At 35.9% G+C, this 17,636-nt stretch overlaps 1 protein-coding gene across 2 annotated transcripts in view; it reads right to left on the reverse strand.

Moving 5' to 3' along the window:
* The window catches only part of LOC132202118 (RNA-binding protein 24-like), a 40,186-nt gene extending 26,526 nt beyond the window's left edge, over positions 1 to 13,660 (reverse strand). Inside the window, exon 1 of one of the 2 annotated variants that reach the window (XM_059628863.1) lies at positions 13,063 to 13,660. In XM_059628863.1, the coding sequence (XP_059484846.1) occupies positions 13,063 to 13,425 (363 nt within the window). In that variant the 5' untranslated portion in view covers positions 13,426 to 13,660. The remainder of the gene's footprint in view (positions 1 to 13,062) is intronic. The other variant, XM_059628864.1, reaches the window with a different exon arrangement.
* Between the last annotated feature and the right edge of the window lie 3,976 nt (positions 13,661 to 17,636).

Genomic DNA, 17,636 nt, shown 5'->3' on the forward strand with positions numbered 1-17,636 from the left:
AACTTTTGCCAACAATGAATTACTAAATTTTAGGTTACATACATTTATTTACAAATGTCCAACAATTTCAAGATTGCAAATGTTAATTTACTTATTGATTATTTTTTAATGTGTAAACTATTTTTAAAATTTATTAGATAATATCCCAAGCAAAGGCAAGAAAAAAATTATAATTATGAAAGGAAGACACAAAAATTTAATTTTATAGAAAATAAAACATTGCTACGATGAAAGTGACACAATAATGTTGACCAAAAATCAATTTTTTTGTTGAAAAAAAAATATGTTGATTGACTTGGCGACGGAATCTTATTGTTAAGAGTTTTTAATTTTTATTTTCTACAATCATTTTCCAAAAAAAGTGAAAAAGATAGAAAAAATTAAGTTAATTGCAATGCAGTATTCAATTTGATCATATTGCAGATTCGTGACCCCTCAGACAGAGAAACATTGCATTTCGAGTGTTACTGAATTTGTCGTTTTGTGTGTTCATTTCAGGGGAAACCGCGGTGACAATTTTTTGATTGCTGTATGTACGGCAGTCAGTCACTTCTGAGCACAGTAGCTCGACTCAGGTTACAATTCGCGTCCTCTCTCTCTCTCTCTCGCTCATCAAACCGCACACATGCACACACGCACTCCACAAACTGAGCGCGCCATAGAGGAGTGCAGACGCACACAAAAACAGCCCCTGGCAGGAACAAAGGCAGCCCATATTACACCGAGCTGCCGCTTTTGTAATGATAATGATGACGTAATATTCCGTGACAAAGGGACGAAAATCAATTGAAAATTAAAAATTTAAAAGCGGCGCAGCGCCTGCCCGCCTGCCACACAGCCCCGAGTGAAATAGGTCTTTCGCGCAGCACAAAACGCTATCAAATTGTATACACTCGGCAGAATACGCGTACGGTCTATCCCATAATGTACTTGTGCATATTACATATATGTGGAAGAGTGTTTGAGGAGGTCAAACAAATGAGAGAGAGAGAAAGAGAAGAGAGCGAGGGCTAGAGAGACTCTTACTTGGTTTGCTGAGCTGTTTGCTCAATGATAAAAGGCGAATGAAAAAATCCTCAGCACTCCTTTAATAAGACCAAGCTGTAAAGCCAAAACGTCAAAGGAAATTCTGATAAAAGAAAAGATAAAAAAAGCCTAAATTTAATTTCCGTAAAAAATATTAAAATCCAATTTCACTTAATTCATTAATTTTTGAGAAGATAATTAACTGGTTTTCGGATTAATTTTTGATGCAAAATTTGTAGATCACCAACATAAATTTATAAGGACAATGGTTATGTTAGAAAAGAGATGATATGTTCTAAATTGTAGATAATTTCTACTTTTTCATATATAATAGGCTGTTTTACTTGCATAGCTTTCAAATGAAATTAAGCTTATTTAACATCTTTTGAAGTTTTATTCACATTTTAAACTTACATTTTGCACAACGATTTTTGGAGCAACCATTTATTCAGAGCAATATTCAAACTATGCTGCTGAGAATTTTGTATGGGAGTTACTTTTTGAATGCCAGAAATTGTGCATTCAAGCGTCGAACGAGATATAAAAGTGCGTCCAACGCCACTCCATTTATAATGTAATATCAGAGAAACGCATTTGCATTATTAGGGTGGACTCGGGATGGGGGCTCATTTTCCACTCGCGTTGCCAGCATATTAAATTTTACAACTCAATTTTAAATTATGTTTCCCAAAATAATTATATTGTAAAAACTGATGCTTTTGACGAGCAGCATGAGAATCTGCTTGTTTCATAAAAAGTAAAACATATTCCAACGAAATGCAAAAGGGGGACCGACAAGTAAGACACTGTCGTACGTTTTGATAATTCCGTGTCTTTTTATATATAAAATGCTTGCATGTTGGTGAATACGAAAGAGAGAGGAACTCTCAGGAGGAAAGGATTTCGTGCTGCCAGGCCAATCTATATCCGCCGCGTTGAAAGAGCTCAAAGAATTTTATTAGAAGAGAGAACGCAGCAGCAGCGGGCCTGCATGCCCAAATATCACGAGGGGTGATCCAGCTGCAAAAATAGGTAGGGGAGGAGATAAAATGGGGTAGTAAGATTACGTCATCCCGTCTGGGCCAAGTCTGCGCGATTTTTTGTCGCCGCCGCTACCCCTGTCGCTCGCTGCACACAATGAATGCACTTTTATCAGTCGCGCTGCACCCAGAGATCATTAACGATCAACCAATCGGTGCGTGGGCAATAATTTTTCGCCGTCTGGCTTTCTGTCTGGCATTCCAATTCCACATTCGACACACATCCGCGTGTTTGCTGAAAAGATCGGCGGGGCGCGAGAAACGCGATATTTATGTTACTCCGTCTGGCGCTGGATAAGAACTTATTCGGGGCTGCGCGACAAATTGACATTGAATGAATTATAGGCATATATGGAAATGATATTGCTTTGTTTAACATTTGAATGGGAATTTAGTATAAGTAATGGAAACCATATTTACATGCAATTTTTGCTTAGAAAATTGTATGAAAAGAAATTTCTGTAAATTCTAAATAATTTTTTAAAATTAGAAAACCAAAAGTAAACCAACAAGTGAATTCATGCTGGAACATTATTTCAAAAAGTTTTTTTAAGCATACTAAATCATTTAGAATAGATCATTTAATCTAAATAATTTCAATTCTTCAGGAATGGTTAAATCTAAAGAAAAAAATAGGTGAATGAAAATGATATAAATACCAGTATAGCAAGTTTTAAATTTAAAAAAGGATATTATATACTGCCTCAAATGATTATAAATTCACTCTGCATCATTTTACTGTGAAAAATTCATACGTTAATAGATATTAATAAAATTGAATTTCTCATTCGCAGTCAACATTTTGTGTCTGTCATTTTAAAAACAGCTAAGCTCCTCGTTTTCTGTCCACTTTGCCAGACGCATCATGCATGAGCACAGCCTGGAGTGAGAAATAAATTAATGGTGTCTGCAAACTTTTGAAATTGGGTTGCCTATTAAATTTTCCATTCTGTGCTGTGCCGTTTTATACCGACCCGGCGAGCACCTACGCGCATCTCTCACACACTATTTTAAGGGCGGTACACTTCGTCATAACACCTTCACCTAATTTATACAACTTTTTAACGGCGAGTCGTAAAATGCGCGCGGATGAATCTGCAGCCGGAATATTATTACACTTGTACATATACGAATTCGCTTCCAGCAACCCGAATCTTAATATACGTTTTGCTCTTTATCAGAAAACTTTGAGGGCGAAGTATTGCTGCCGGATACGCAAGAGTACAGAGAGTTGGATTTTCCAGCGCAGTCGGGAAAACAAATAATTACATGCGGAGAGAAACTTTTCGAATAAGCGCGCTCAAAGAGCGATGTGAATATTGCACCAGAGACGTTACATGGTTCTATGGTTGTAAGTGACCTGAAAGAGGATTTCATTTCTAACGACGACTTGCTGATAAACAGCATTACAGTCGGTCTGCAAAACAAAAGGCAAAATTGACTTGTATCTATAAATTCTCTAAAAGTAAAATCTCTATCACGAAGCTTTTCTAAAATAATTTTAACTTGAAAAATTTTGCCTATAAACAGGTAAATGCTTTATAATTTTAAATGGAAAATAGAACTGAAAATTTAAGAATTTATAAATAAAATTCAACTGAAAAAAAAATTAGCAGAAATTTGAGCCGTTTAAATCTGACACACAGTTTTAAAGGCTGTGAAAAAGCATGAAAATCTTCTTTAAATGTTAAAAAAAATCTTTTTATATCCAGAAGGAGCGATCAAAACTTATTCAAGATTAATTTTTTTCTTCAATAAATATTAAAAGTTTGAAGAATTCAAAGCAGATGATAACAAAAAATGCTAATTAAGACGCGCGTCGAAGCGTTATCACTTTGCATCCAAAGTACAGCTTTGTTCGGTATAAATAAATTTCCTGCGAGCAAGCAGCGCATGCAGTCTGGGGAAATAATGGAGAGCGCGGCGCTGGGGCCGACAACATTGTTGTAAGTGGCAATCATCGATGCATCCAGCCAGCCCGTGCCTTTACCTAAAACTGGCACCCCTGTTGATTTTGCCCCCTAGACTAGCGGTCTGTGCATCAAGATACAGCTCAGCCAGCCAGCTTCCCTGACGCTAGGGGGGAGATAGACCAAAAGACCAAACTCGGTCGGCCTAGCAACTTAGCCGCCGCCGCTGGAACCGAGAGAAAAATGAGAGAAGGATGCTTGGCAAATGCTTGGGGCCCGCCAAATCAAAAAGCTGCTAGCACTGGGCCCTTGAGAATTCGCACGGCTCCGGAGAGACTCATTCCGAGAAGTTTTCCGACGCAAATTGAGAACTTAAACTGAGCGTCTGCTTTAGTGATGAAAAAAAGGGGGGTTAGATTTAGGTGAATTTTTGGCACAAATCGAGCAATGCCGATTTTTTCAATATTTTAAACCCAGTCATCATAAAATCAAAATCAGCATTTCATTCATAAATTTAAATGATCAATTGTTAACCTTTATAGGAATTTTTAATTTGCAAATCGGAATTATTTATAGATAATTATTTTAATCTATACAAAAATCGTTCGTAAATTCATTGTTCTATATTACTTTGCAATTTTCAAATGCTTTTTTACCTGAAATTTTATGTTTTGAAGTTTTTTTTTTTATATTTTCCATTTTTTTCATCACAAAACGCGACTCTCGTGATATTGACGTTCTCGGCTTGGCTCACTTCCTCCCTCTCTCATCCCTCGCGATTCGTTACTTGTTTTGCAAAGTGAATCTGCGACGAGAGTATAGCGCGTATTCAATTACCGGTGTGTGTGCCGAGCAAAATGATATGGTATGAGGTACAAAATATAATCCGGCGTGCTCGTGTGAATTAAATTGGAAGGCGCTACCTGTCTGCAGCAGATGTTTTCCTCTGCGTCCGCATCGTGTGTCTCTTCCTCATTATGAGAGACGAGCAAGCGGCGAGCAAGCAGACGCGATAATTGCATTTTTTGCCCCTCACTCACTCTCCCATTCATCTGCTTAATTATTTTGTGTTCTAATGAACGTCGGCTGCACCGGATCCGCTTTTCGCACAGACAAAAGGTGCTGATTCGTGATATATCGAATCATCCACAAAAATGCAATGCTTTCTATAAAATATCTAAGAATTCAGTTTTCGTATTCCATTTTTTTTTTTTCATCAATGATGCATACAATTTGATAAATTATTATTTAATTAAGGAAAAATCGTGACTATCCGCTTTTTTATCCGCGAGAAAGAAACTTTCCTTCCTATAACGCGGTTATTTTCACGCTCTCTTTTGTCCTTGTCAGCGGCAATATCCATAAAACATGGTCGGGCAAAAACCCTTGTGGAGGTCTCGAGCGTCATTCGAACCGAGATTTGCGTTCACATTCGGTGGCATCAGCATGATTCGATGCTCCTTTGACACACATTCGAGCGTTGAGATGCATCCGCGTCAGCAAATTTGCAACTCTAAAAAAAGTTTGACCTCGCGTGTGCACGCCGAAAGATGAAAATCATAAATCTTGCAGTTAACGGTTCAGATTATGTTGCTGCCTCTTGAATATCTTTTGCTCACATTTTTATTTGTAGATATGTATCAATAATAACTGATATTTATCAATCGTAACCCACAATGACCAAAAGACCAAATTGTAACCGTGACAGAGATGTTAAATAAGCTGATTGAGAATCCTCAACTATAAAATTTATTAAAACAAAAATTAAATTTGCGTTTAATAAAGCAAGTATGATTTTATTTTCTCATAAGAGTTTCAATTCATTACATAATAAATATTTAAAAAACAAAAATTTTAAAAATTTAATTAATATTCAGAAAAAAAAAATAGTTTGAAGTAAAATTATATAAATATAAAGGATCGAGATATCTTTTAATGTTACAATTAAATATTGTTTTTCATTTTATTTTAAAATGCTATATTTTAGCGTGCAATGTTACAATCATCTAGTTTTTGTGATGCTCATTGTATTCCAGCTTTATGTCCAAAATTGAAAATAAATTTATTGAGAAATTTTGCATCCGTGAAATTACTAACTTTGAAACTTGAAACCAATTTCAATGCTAAAAGACAATCATTAATTATAAATAAAAATTCTAGCTTATTCTCTGAACCAATTTTTTTTAATATTATTCCATTTGATTAAAATATAATTTGTAATCTTCTAGAAAAAGGTTTTTGCGTTAAAAGCAGCTTTTTATGATTTTTTTCTTTGTGGTAGAAGTTATGGACAATTATTTTAATGCTACCCTCTCAAAATCGATAGCACATTTTCTGCGACCAAAAATCGAATTGTTCGGCTGTGTCGTAAAATTTGCAAATTGCCCCAAATGAGAGAAACTGAGTCTCTTGCATTTTATACGCATCAGCCGGTATAAAAAGCATGTTTCCAAAGAGAGCGGGGCTCTCCCCGCACACGTGTGCTTATATATGCATGTATATAGTACATAACGTATGTGGACAATTTCGTTATCGCGGGGACGAATATCTTATCTGCCTGGGCACCAACGAGGCGAGCCTGCGCGCCGCATGGCCACCCTTGCCTTTTTATTAGCGCGCAGCATGCATGCATCAGGTAGAAAATTATTATTTTTTATTTCACTTTTCCCGAATATTTTATACACACGGCTGAAAGCAATTTGATGTATGTGTTTGCGGTGCACTACTAGGGTCTGTCCGTCCGTTTCTAAATAATTTATTTGACGTGTGTGCGCCGCTGTTATTATCTTGGACTGACTGACCGGCTAATCGATACGCGTAAAATAAACTAGCCGTTGCATTATGTGTCGCAGCTATTCGGGGTGGAGGAAAATTGTGGCCGAATGACGAAACGCCACGTTCTGTCAAAATTATATAAAAATAGTTTTCCTTCCTTATCCCTGTTTCCTATCAGTGTGGGACTTTTCGCGCATTTGGAAATTAGATCGCAGGTGGAGTTAAATTTATTTACGCACACACACACACACACATGATTTTTGGCCGTTGTTCGCAGGAAGTACCGCGGCGTTTAATTTTAGTTGGAAACTTCAAGGGTTTCAAATCACCTGCGAACGCTCAGAGAGTCGACACGTGCATGATCGCGTATTATATGCTTTCTCTTTCTAACCTCTACAGCTGGATTTTATGTAATATTATGGAATAACTACCGTGTTATTCTTTCAGCCAAATGACTTTATTTAGTGTATAGCGCTTGAATGAATTCATACCAAAATTTTATTTGAAAAAAAAGTATTGGTGTTGAATTTCACTGCCTGAAAACTTTCCAAGTATTCAACTATTATTTAAAATGATTTCATACACCAATTGCTTAATTGAAAAGAAAAACGTGAAAATAATTAATTCTTGAGTTGTAAGACTCGAATTTAAGAAGAAAAAAATCAGTTGAATATCATTCAATTCGATATTGCAAGTCAACTAAATAAATATTAAATGAGATTTGGACAAAAAGGAAATATTTTGTTTTTAAGGAAATATTTCCAATGTTCAAATTAAGCATTGCTGTTTTCTACTATAAAATCCAAAATTATCACAATTCAAGTTGTTTAGTTTAAAAAAATCTTAAAACTGCTACATATATGAAATACACCTTTTTCAGAATCATTTCATAGTGTAATTTTTCTATCATGCTGTTCTTAACAAAAAAATTTTAAAATTTTCACGTGCACTAATTTCATTAATAAATTAGCTACGCAGTTGAAGTTAATTCTTAAATTAAATTGAAATATATTTAAATCATAAATATCAAATTGAATGGAAAATCAAATGGATAGCAATGTGGATTTTTCCGTGTTAATTGAGGGCGAAAATTCTTTAAAAGCCATATCTCTATTCAACAGCAACGCAAACAAATTTGTGAAAAAAAAAAAACTATTTACAAAGCGGGCTGAGAGCTAATCTGCGGTTTGCCTACCGAACACATGCACGCTGGAATTATTAAGGCGAGCAGGCAGGCAGGAAAACTGATAAGCACCGACCGGCGGCCGATTCGTGTCGAGCAAAGGAAAAAAGAGAGGGAGCAAATCGAGGAAGGGTGCCACTGCAGCCTCACGAAAATGACGAGCATTAATAAAAAAATAGTCTGCTTTTTTACTAGCTGCCAACCAACCAACCAAAGCTCAAAAGGCTGGCGAAAATCCATCGGAAAGTTTTTACAGCTGGAAATTTTAGTGCCTAATTCCGCACAATTACATTCGCCGAACATTCCGGTGAGTCATGTCGGGGATGATGCCGTGCCGGGGGGATGATGAAAGAAGAAGCAAGCAAGGGTTCCGCGAGCAACAGCAGCAGCTTTCAAGTAGCACTCGCTCCGTCATGACTCACATCACGGAGCTAGCAGCAATTTACACACGAGAAATTTTTACACTCGCATGTACATACTTGAACCCCTTTCTTTCCTTTTCTTCTTCTGTGGGGAGCCGGGCAAATATTTTCTCGGGGTTAATTTCCGCGACCTCCCCGCGTGCGAAAAAAGAAGTGCGCGCACGGCAGCTGTGAAATTTTAATCTTCTCTCGCCGCGAGTTTGCAGTTTTTCGTTGCGAAATAACATTGAAATGAGAGCGCGTGTGGGTACAGTCGCACCAAAATTTCCGTGACAACTTTAAGAGGAAAGTTTGTATGAATTGGAGCGAAACTGTCATAGAAATATTCAAACTTGTGTGGTAACAATTATAAAAAAAAAATGTGTTCTTAAAATATCGTTATTGTTCCTCATCGCATGAGTGTAAAATATTATATGAAAATTCAATATTAATATTTAATTTGATAAAAAGATTATCTTGGAAATTTTCCAATTTAAAAAATTGATATGAAGAAAGCCAAAGGTGGAGATAACGAGAAAAATTGCGCTTTAGGCAGTTGACGCTGCATTTTTTTTTTAAACAAATTACATGATTTTAAAAGAAATTTAAAAAATAAGATTTTACATAATGTCTTGAACACAAGATGAAATTTAAGGCAAAATAGTTGTATTTCAATGTTTAGTTTAAATCTTCATTACATAATGAAATTTGATTCTTTTGGCAAAAGGCCAATTAAAGAATTATAAGAATGTCTTAATGAAATAAAAAAAACCAATTTTAAAAATATAAATGAATTTAGAATTCATTCCAGAATTTATTTATGCCAGAATAAATTTCCACGTAACCAAGTAAATTAAAGTTAAGTGTCGTGAGAGATACCGTCATAAAAATTTGATAACTTATCACTTCTCAAAATTCGTCCCTCATTTGAAATTTCTTTCCGGCGAAGGTTTTCCGCTGGAAAAGTACGTTAAAGATAACATGTTCTCACGGTCAGCGTGGTCAGACCATGTGTGTGTGAAGGCTGACGTGGAAAAAAGCAGCAGGAAAAGGTCCACGCGGCACTATACATGTATTTCGCGCGGCTCGACGGTGACCTTTGGTTTCGAACAAAGGCGCAACAGTTAGTCGATTTTCTCATCGCTGCTGCTTGCATCACCATAATTTACGGGGCAAAAATTCAAAATAAATTCCCGGCAGATCCGTATCACGCAGCATCAGGTCTCCTGACAATCACGGTGACAAATTACAAATAAGCATATATTACAGTCATGGTGCTCGTTGGACTCTCGCGGCGGCCAGACGGACTGAATAAACAACCCCTTTTTATCTTGGATTTTATCAAATTTATGCCACGAGGGAGAGTTGGTAGACGCATGGAATTTATGCACGTCCAGCTGTGAAAAAGGGTCGTAAGTATTAACCCAACTTTAAGCAGATGCTTTTATAAAGAAAAGATGAATTATAATAAATAAATAAAATTTCTTAATATTGGTCAAGCAATTTTTTTTCAATTAAATATCCTAAATATCAATTTAAGAATAAATTCTGACAAAAAAAAAATCTATCAATGTATCACGAGGCTTAAGAGATGCATTATTCAAAATAACTATGCTAACACAACTTTTAGAGGAAAAATTTGGAAAAATAGTTTAATTTTTAGAAGAACAAATATTTTGGAGAAAATTTATTTAAACCCTTCATTAATTCAAACTTTAATTTGTAAAATAAAAGAGACTGAATATTCCTTTCATTGATTGGAGACATTAAAATAGTCATGCTTTGAAGTTATAAAGAATGGTCTCGATAAAACAAAATTTAAAAATGAAACTTTGAGTTATGAAAATAATTTAAATAAATTTCGTTTCTTATTAAAATACTCAAGTTTTGATTTAAAAATGCATATATTTAGCACATTAAAAACACCAAGGTTTTTAATTAAAATCAATTTAAACTTCAGGCATTTGAAAGGATCTGTTAGTTTATTTGGGCCGGTGCGTGAGCGCGGCAAATGGAGTGCGAGAGAGAAGGGTAATTGGCCGAGTATTTTGCATATGAAGCGCAGTTTGCTCAACAAAGTGGCACCGGCAGCAGCGGGAGATTTGCACCGGCTCTCGCTCTCTCGGTATAATGTACTTCTGTGTGTTGAATCTGGTCTGGCATAAAAGGAAGGAAGGTGTCGTCGTCACAAAGCGGCGGCCGGTGCTGCTGAATAATAAGAGCTGCGCGCTGCTCATCACCAACCGGCATACAAACTCATTTGAATATTAAAAGACCAACTTTTTACCATGTGCATTTAGTTGACCTTTCCTCCGAGCACCACAACGCGCGGCGGCCAAAATATATAATTAAGTGTGAGAATGTTATTGGTCGCGAGCATTGTCATCAAATTTTTTATTATTATTGTATCCTCTCAGGTGCGTCCGACCGTCCGTATGAGCTTTTATATACACAATTATATTTTTACATATATGAATTTTTGTTTGTTTGCGTTTGCTCGTTTGATGCGCCAAGCGCGGCCCCTTGCACATCCACGCATGAAATAATGCGTTTTCAGAGAGAAGCTCAGAGCGCGCTATCGGATTTCCTCATCTAGAGCATTTTATATAAAAGTGTTTTGGACTGGGCCATATAATACTGACCAACACACTTTAAGTCAGGTGTTCTGCGAGAATGACTTTTCATTCATTCCCCCTTTCTCACAAGTAGCTCGCACGTGCAAAACAAGAAAAAATAAATATATAGTAGGTATTTCTTATAACGCAGGGTAGCTTTCAAATTGTTAAGCAGCATGTCCAAATTTAAAACGCGTTTTTAGAATTATAAGTTAGCTATTCGATTGTTTTATGCTGGATTAGTTATATCAGAATAATAAAGCTTTCTCAAATTGAATTATTGATATAGATTTGGATTCAAAATGCTGAAATATAGTTAAGGAACAAGAACAATCGAGATGAATAATCGTCCGTATTACAATTTATTCCTTAATAACAACTACTATAAATTCTACAAGGCATTGATTATTTAATTTTATTTAGAAGGAAAACATAAATATGCCAAAATATAATTAACTTTAAAGAAAAGTTAACTCATATTACTTTTAAATCATGTAATAATACACATTTAATCTGCTTAAATAAAATTTAATATACGTAATTAGTAAATAAATTCCTTTATGTTCAAACGTTAAAAAAAGTAGTTAAACATTGTTTAATATTTTAAGATTTTTCAAATAATTATATTTTAACAAGATTACATAATAGATGCATATACATTTAAAAGAACTGGAGAAAATTGGAGAAAATAAATACATTTCTCCTAAAATTAATTAGATTATCATCGCTGACTTGTTTGGAGAAAAATAAATTGAATTGAATTGAATTAAAAAAAATGTATGCATCTGATTAAAATGTTATGTGCAGTGCATTAAAACCTGGCGAACTGTCCATGCAAATTTGAGCATAATTCTATGTTGCACATAAATGAAATAAATCGAGGCGTGTGCATTTTCCATTTCTCCCCTTTTCGATTAGACCGCGTGAGCAGGAGCACTTTGGAATTTCCGAGTGTGGATTTTCCGCAACACTCGAAACTGTTTCTTTCTCCTTTCTGCAACGTTCGACGTTGATTACATGGCGTATAATGCAAAGGGTACATTATGTGCGTGTGTATGTACGCAGACTTTGTGAGTTGCGCCCCCCAAGCTAAAAATAAAACCGCGTTAGCTGCTTTTGAGGAGGGAAACTTTTTGTCCCTTTTCGTCATTTAGACATTTTTTGGTGTTGGCTAGCATTTTGCAAAAACCAAGACGAATAATAAAGTGAAATTAATAATTATTAGTAAATAAATTACTAAACTTGGTTTTTATTAATTGATAGCATTGTATTCAGATTTTCACGAAAATTTGACAACATTCGTAAGAGGAGAAAAAATTTGTGTCATTATTAAAAGACATTTAGTCTGAATTACCAAACCAAACTTTCCATTAGCCGCTTTAGACACATGCTTAACAAGAGATTACTCTCTTTTATCAGTCCTAGACATTTCAACGCCTCTGCTGGAGCTTCTGTGTTACATTCCGTTCCCGTTTTGACGTGAGAGACTAAAGAGTCATGCTCGGTATCTAAATTTCAGAGATATTTCATCCAGCGAGAAATACCGGGCACAAAATTTTTTGAATTTCTTTCCTTTCTAAAAATGCTGGCGATCTTGGGACGACTCTTCATGCAATTTTTGCAGTTCGAGCACTTCGTAGGTCACTTTTATAGTTTGCTAGAAAAGGTGACCAAAGTCTTTTGATGTAGACTTTTCGCTAATAATTAAATTAATAGGAAAAATAAATTTCCAAAGGGAGCTGAATTAAGTAAAACAAATTGGTAAATTTCTTGACAGATTTTCCTGGACGAATTAAAGAGAAATTTGTCGTGAAAAATAGTTTCAACAATATTTAAAATTATTTAATATAATTTTCGTGCTCATTTAGTGAAAAATATCGATTAAGTCTGACTTTCGCAGTACCAATTTAAAAATTATTTTATAAATTAATTATAATTATTTTAAACTTTTTTTAAAAAAAAATTAAATATAAATCTGATTTTGATAGGGATTTCTCTCGCGTTGGAAAATTTGAACGCTTGAAGCTGATCTCGCGCGTCTGATGCTTCGAGTCAGATCGCAACCCCCAAAAGGCACCCCCGAGTGCGGAGAGACAAAATGGGTGTACTCACAAATCCGTAGCCCCTGCTTTTGCCGGTCTGGCGGTCGGTGATGACGACGGCCTCCTCGATGTCCCCGTAGACGGCGAAGTGTTCGCGCAGCGACTTGTCCGTGGTGTGGTAGGGCAGGCCTCCGACGAACAGCTTCGTCCACGTTGTGTCCTTCTGCTGGACGGCCGGCGAGTTGCTGGCCACCGAACTGGCCACCGAGGTGGGCACCTGGCCAGTGAGGGCGGCCACGGTGGCCGCCGAGAGCGCGGCCTGGACGGGGTCGGAGGCCACGGTGGTGGCGGGGGCGCCGGCGGCGGCACTCGTGCCGGCGCCGAGGACCGAGTCGGCGGCCCCGCCGAGCACGGCGCCTCCTGGCATCAGCATCCCGTAGGCGTGAATGGTGGCGACGGTTCTTGCAGACAAACGAACGAGAAGGGCGGCGGACGACGAGTCGCACTCGGACAGCTGCTGACGAGTGAGAGAGAGAGTGAGTGGCTGCGGACTGTCCGTTCAGAGCACGAGCTGCATGGCACTCTGCGCTGGTGGAGCTCGGAACGCTTGTGGCTCTCTCGCTTGGCACGCCGCTTCGCTTTGGCCCCCGGTCTGGCTCTGGCGGCCCAAGAGCGCAACGTCAGCCAGCGCCGCCACCGCCACCGCCGCGCTTTAGCTTCCTCCTCTTCCTTTTTAACCATGCCCGCTGCATGCCTGCTCGCCGGGCAGTGGATTTTATTCCTGAAATAGAAAATTTTTTTATTTCTTTAAGTCCAGTGAAATGCAAAATAATTATTTACTTCTTCATGAGTCAGAAAAAGAAGGAAATTTATTTCTCTTGAACAATAAGGCTAATACGTCAACAATAGTTTGGTGCTTAATAGTGTTATTTTTACAACACATAATTAGTGTACTGTTTTTTTTTTATATATATTTTAAGCTATGATAATCAACTTTGTAAGTCACTTTATGGCCATATATATGGATCCGGACGGAAAGAATTGCAAATAATCTACTATTTAACGCAAGAAAACACAAAAAACTCCCCGACAATGATTGAAACCCATTTTAAGAAGCACAAACTCGAAAATAAAAGTGTAGCGAAGCAGACAATCAGCTGTAGGTAAAACGCCCGCTAACAGCCATAGTGATAAGAAAAACCGCCTAAATAAACCTGTAAAAACCGTTAGCGACTATAGTGCATTATGCAGTAGTGCCAACCCAAAAATCGTAGTCTGGAATAACTAGTAGTGTAAGTGTATATTAATAATGTTAACAAAATTATATTTAACTTTTGGTAAAATTTGATTTAAAAAAATATATATATATATTATATATATATATATATATATATATATATATATATATATATATATATATATATATATATATATATATATATATATATATATATATATATATATATTATATATATATATATATATATATATATATATATATATATTTTTAGTTATAAATTTGAATCTTTTAATGTATAATATATTTTGTTTTTAGAAAATTTTTGATGGTCTTGTAATGTAATTATTGTATAATATTTATTATATATTAAAAACACAGTATAAAATATAAATAATTGACCTCTTAGCAATGAAACTTTGTTTTGCAAAATATTTATGTAATATATTTATATTTTAATTACCGATAATTGAAGCATGAAACTTTTGTGATAAATTAATGTGTTAGGATTTATAAAAAAATTGCAAATTAACTATATATTTTCAAATTGGGCTATAGAAGCTCCTACATTCAAGGTTGTTTCAATGACTTGTTTTTAAAAAGTAAGCATCTCAAATCAGGGGAAAAATCTGTAAATTTGGTTTACCATTAAAAAAAAATGATATTTTAAGTATCCTAAGACCTTTGATTGGCTAAAAAATAATCCTCACCATCTCCTCTCCTATAAATCTTTTCGATTTATATTTCATAGTTTTTTTCCCGTTTGGTCAACAGGCTAAATATTTTTGAGTTGTTCTAACCAATTTTCGTAATTAATAAATTAATCATAAGCTAGGTTGGTTCCATTCCACCACCCTTGTATGTCCACGGGTAAATACAGGCGTGCATCGGAGAGAAATTTATTTTCCCTCTCTCCCCTCGCGCCGCCGTCTGTGTGTTGTGTGTATGGGAGAGAAAAAACAAGTTTTACCCCTATTATTTGAATGCTGCTGAGCTGTGTTATCAAGTTGCATTTTAGGGGACTTTTACCTCTCGCGGATCCTTCTTCCTTTCCGCCGCCGCCAAAGCCAAAGGGCTGCTTCCTCGCATGCAACCCATTCTTTATCCTCACGACAGTTTAGCAGTTTCCTTCTTTAAACAGAGTAGATTTTTTTTTTAAATTGAGCAGCTCAAATTTTAAAAAGTCCTGAAAAAAAAATCAATATAGTAGTTATTCTAATTACATGCATACGCTTAGACAGGACCTTGTTTTAAGTTTACGATATTAATTACAGACGCGGTGGCATGCAAGATTTATCAGCCGTATCACCTGCCAAATTTTGCAATGGCCTGCTGGGAAAAGACTGCAGGAGTGCTAATGAAACTGCGACTTTCAATTAGCATTGCTCGGGAATGCTTGCAGGGATAAAATTTTATTGGCGGCAATTGCATTTGGAGTAATCTGCAAAAACAAACGGTCGGTGTAAAAGCGGCATGCGGGCTAATTGAAACCATAAATAAATTTAATAATTACTTTACAATCGCAGCGGGAAAAAGCTCAACTCGGAATTGAGCTGTTGGAGAAAAGACTTTTAGTATAGAGCGTTTTCCTGGAAAGACTTGAAGAAGTCCCGCTACTTTTCTCTCTCTCTGCATTTATCTGCTGCCACCAATAAAAGTCTTCTGCACGCCATATTCGCGCGCCGTCTCTCGTCCTAGACCAAGCTTTTTTCTTTATGGAGCTCAACAGCGTCTGGCATCGCAACACACACCTTTTGTTGTCGTAAAATTGGCGCAAGTTGGTTGCCGCGCGGCAAACACCTGAGAGCCGCATTTACATATATAGAGGAAACTTGCCTACACGAAACAAGAAACTTGAGAAATGTTTGAAAATGGACGTATAAATTAAAATAAATAAAAAGCTACTGGTCTAAACAATTAGATAGCCAGATAAAGGAATAAGATTAACAAAATATAAACAAAACAACTCACTATTATAAGCGTAAAGAATTATTATTCCTACATTTTTTTAAATAAGAATGTATATAATATCACTTATAATATTTGCAGGATATTAGAACAAACATTAAACTTTTTGTTTATTATAATAATTTTTTATGTTAAACTTGTTTAGAAATTATATGATTATTTTATTTATAATAAATTTAATTTATTTTTATACTGAATAAATATTTTAAAAACAATATTTTAGAATAAAATAAAGGAAACAAAGAGCAAAACTCTTTTAATTTTTTGGATATACGTTGGATAATTTATTTTAATATTACATATATGATTGGTATTGTATTTAAGAAATTGTTACTTAATTATATAAAAATAAATTTCTCTTCTGATTTTTCTTAATGTAGTTATGCACAATTGTTTTTATAAGATAAAATGCTTCGTTTCAATGGCCGGCGCATCATTGCATTTTATTTAGCGTTTCATTGAAATTTTGCTGAAATATGCTATTATTTTTGAGAGAATAATATACAAATCAATTTGATTTTGACCCTATATGGTAAGTTTAAATTTCTGCAAGCCTTATAGCCTTTGAGCAATAAGTTTGAATATCATTTATTTATTTAATAATACTGAAGTAACGCCCTCGATTTATACCCAGCAAACTGTAAAAAAATATTCATCGTTTATTCAAATGCAAAATCAATATAGAAACTTGCCTTTTATGTTTAATTTTTTCCTCTCAGCCGTTTTTTTATTTTATTTTTGATTCTATATCAAATCATAAAAAAAAACGTAATCCGATCCTTGTTCTGTCAGTTGGTCATGCAAAAAGAGCAACGACTCGTTATATATTCGGTCAGTCAATCAGCGAAAATTCCACTCGCGGCGTGATAATGGTGCCGGTGGCGAGTGTGGAGTGTGTTTTAATAAAATATCTAACCCCCTGATCGCGCGCTTGGTGAAAAATATGCAGCTGCAGTCAGTTCTCCAGCAGCGGCGCGCCGACGAAAAAATTATAATGGAATAAAAATTTTGTCCCAGGGGGAGGTAAACAGCTGCTTCGTCATCAAATCATTACGTCACAAACTCCGCGCCAAGACACAGCGTGTTATTTTGATATGCCATTCTTTAAGTTAGCGCTGCATAATAAGAAAAAAGATCAGCATAGTGGTCAGCGGCGAAAGCCGCGGAACAAAGGACCATTCGCACCTTGTGTCGCTTATTTGGGGAGGACAGTTTTCTACCTTTGATAGAAATTTGACAAAAGCAGTTTGTCTCTCCTCAGCTGGAGACTTTGCGTTTTTATTATATATTATAAGAGGAGGCGAGCTACTGATTTAAAATCACATTAGCCACTGCGTGTTAAGCATGGTGTGCATTTATATTTATGAAAATATAATATCAGGGGCCAACACCTGTAGACAAACGTGCGGAACAAAAGTGGATTTGCCAGCGAACAAACT

This window comes from Neocloeon triangulifer, unplaced genomic scaffold (genome assembly GCF_031216515.1).
Source record: "Neocloeon triangulifer isolate White Clay Creek 2 clone unplaced genomic scaffold, ASM3121651v1 ptg000014l, whole genome shotgun sequence".
Lineage (NCBI taxonomy): Eukaryota > Metazoa > Arthropoda > Insecta > Ephemeroptera > Baetidae > Neocloeon > Neocloeon triangulifer.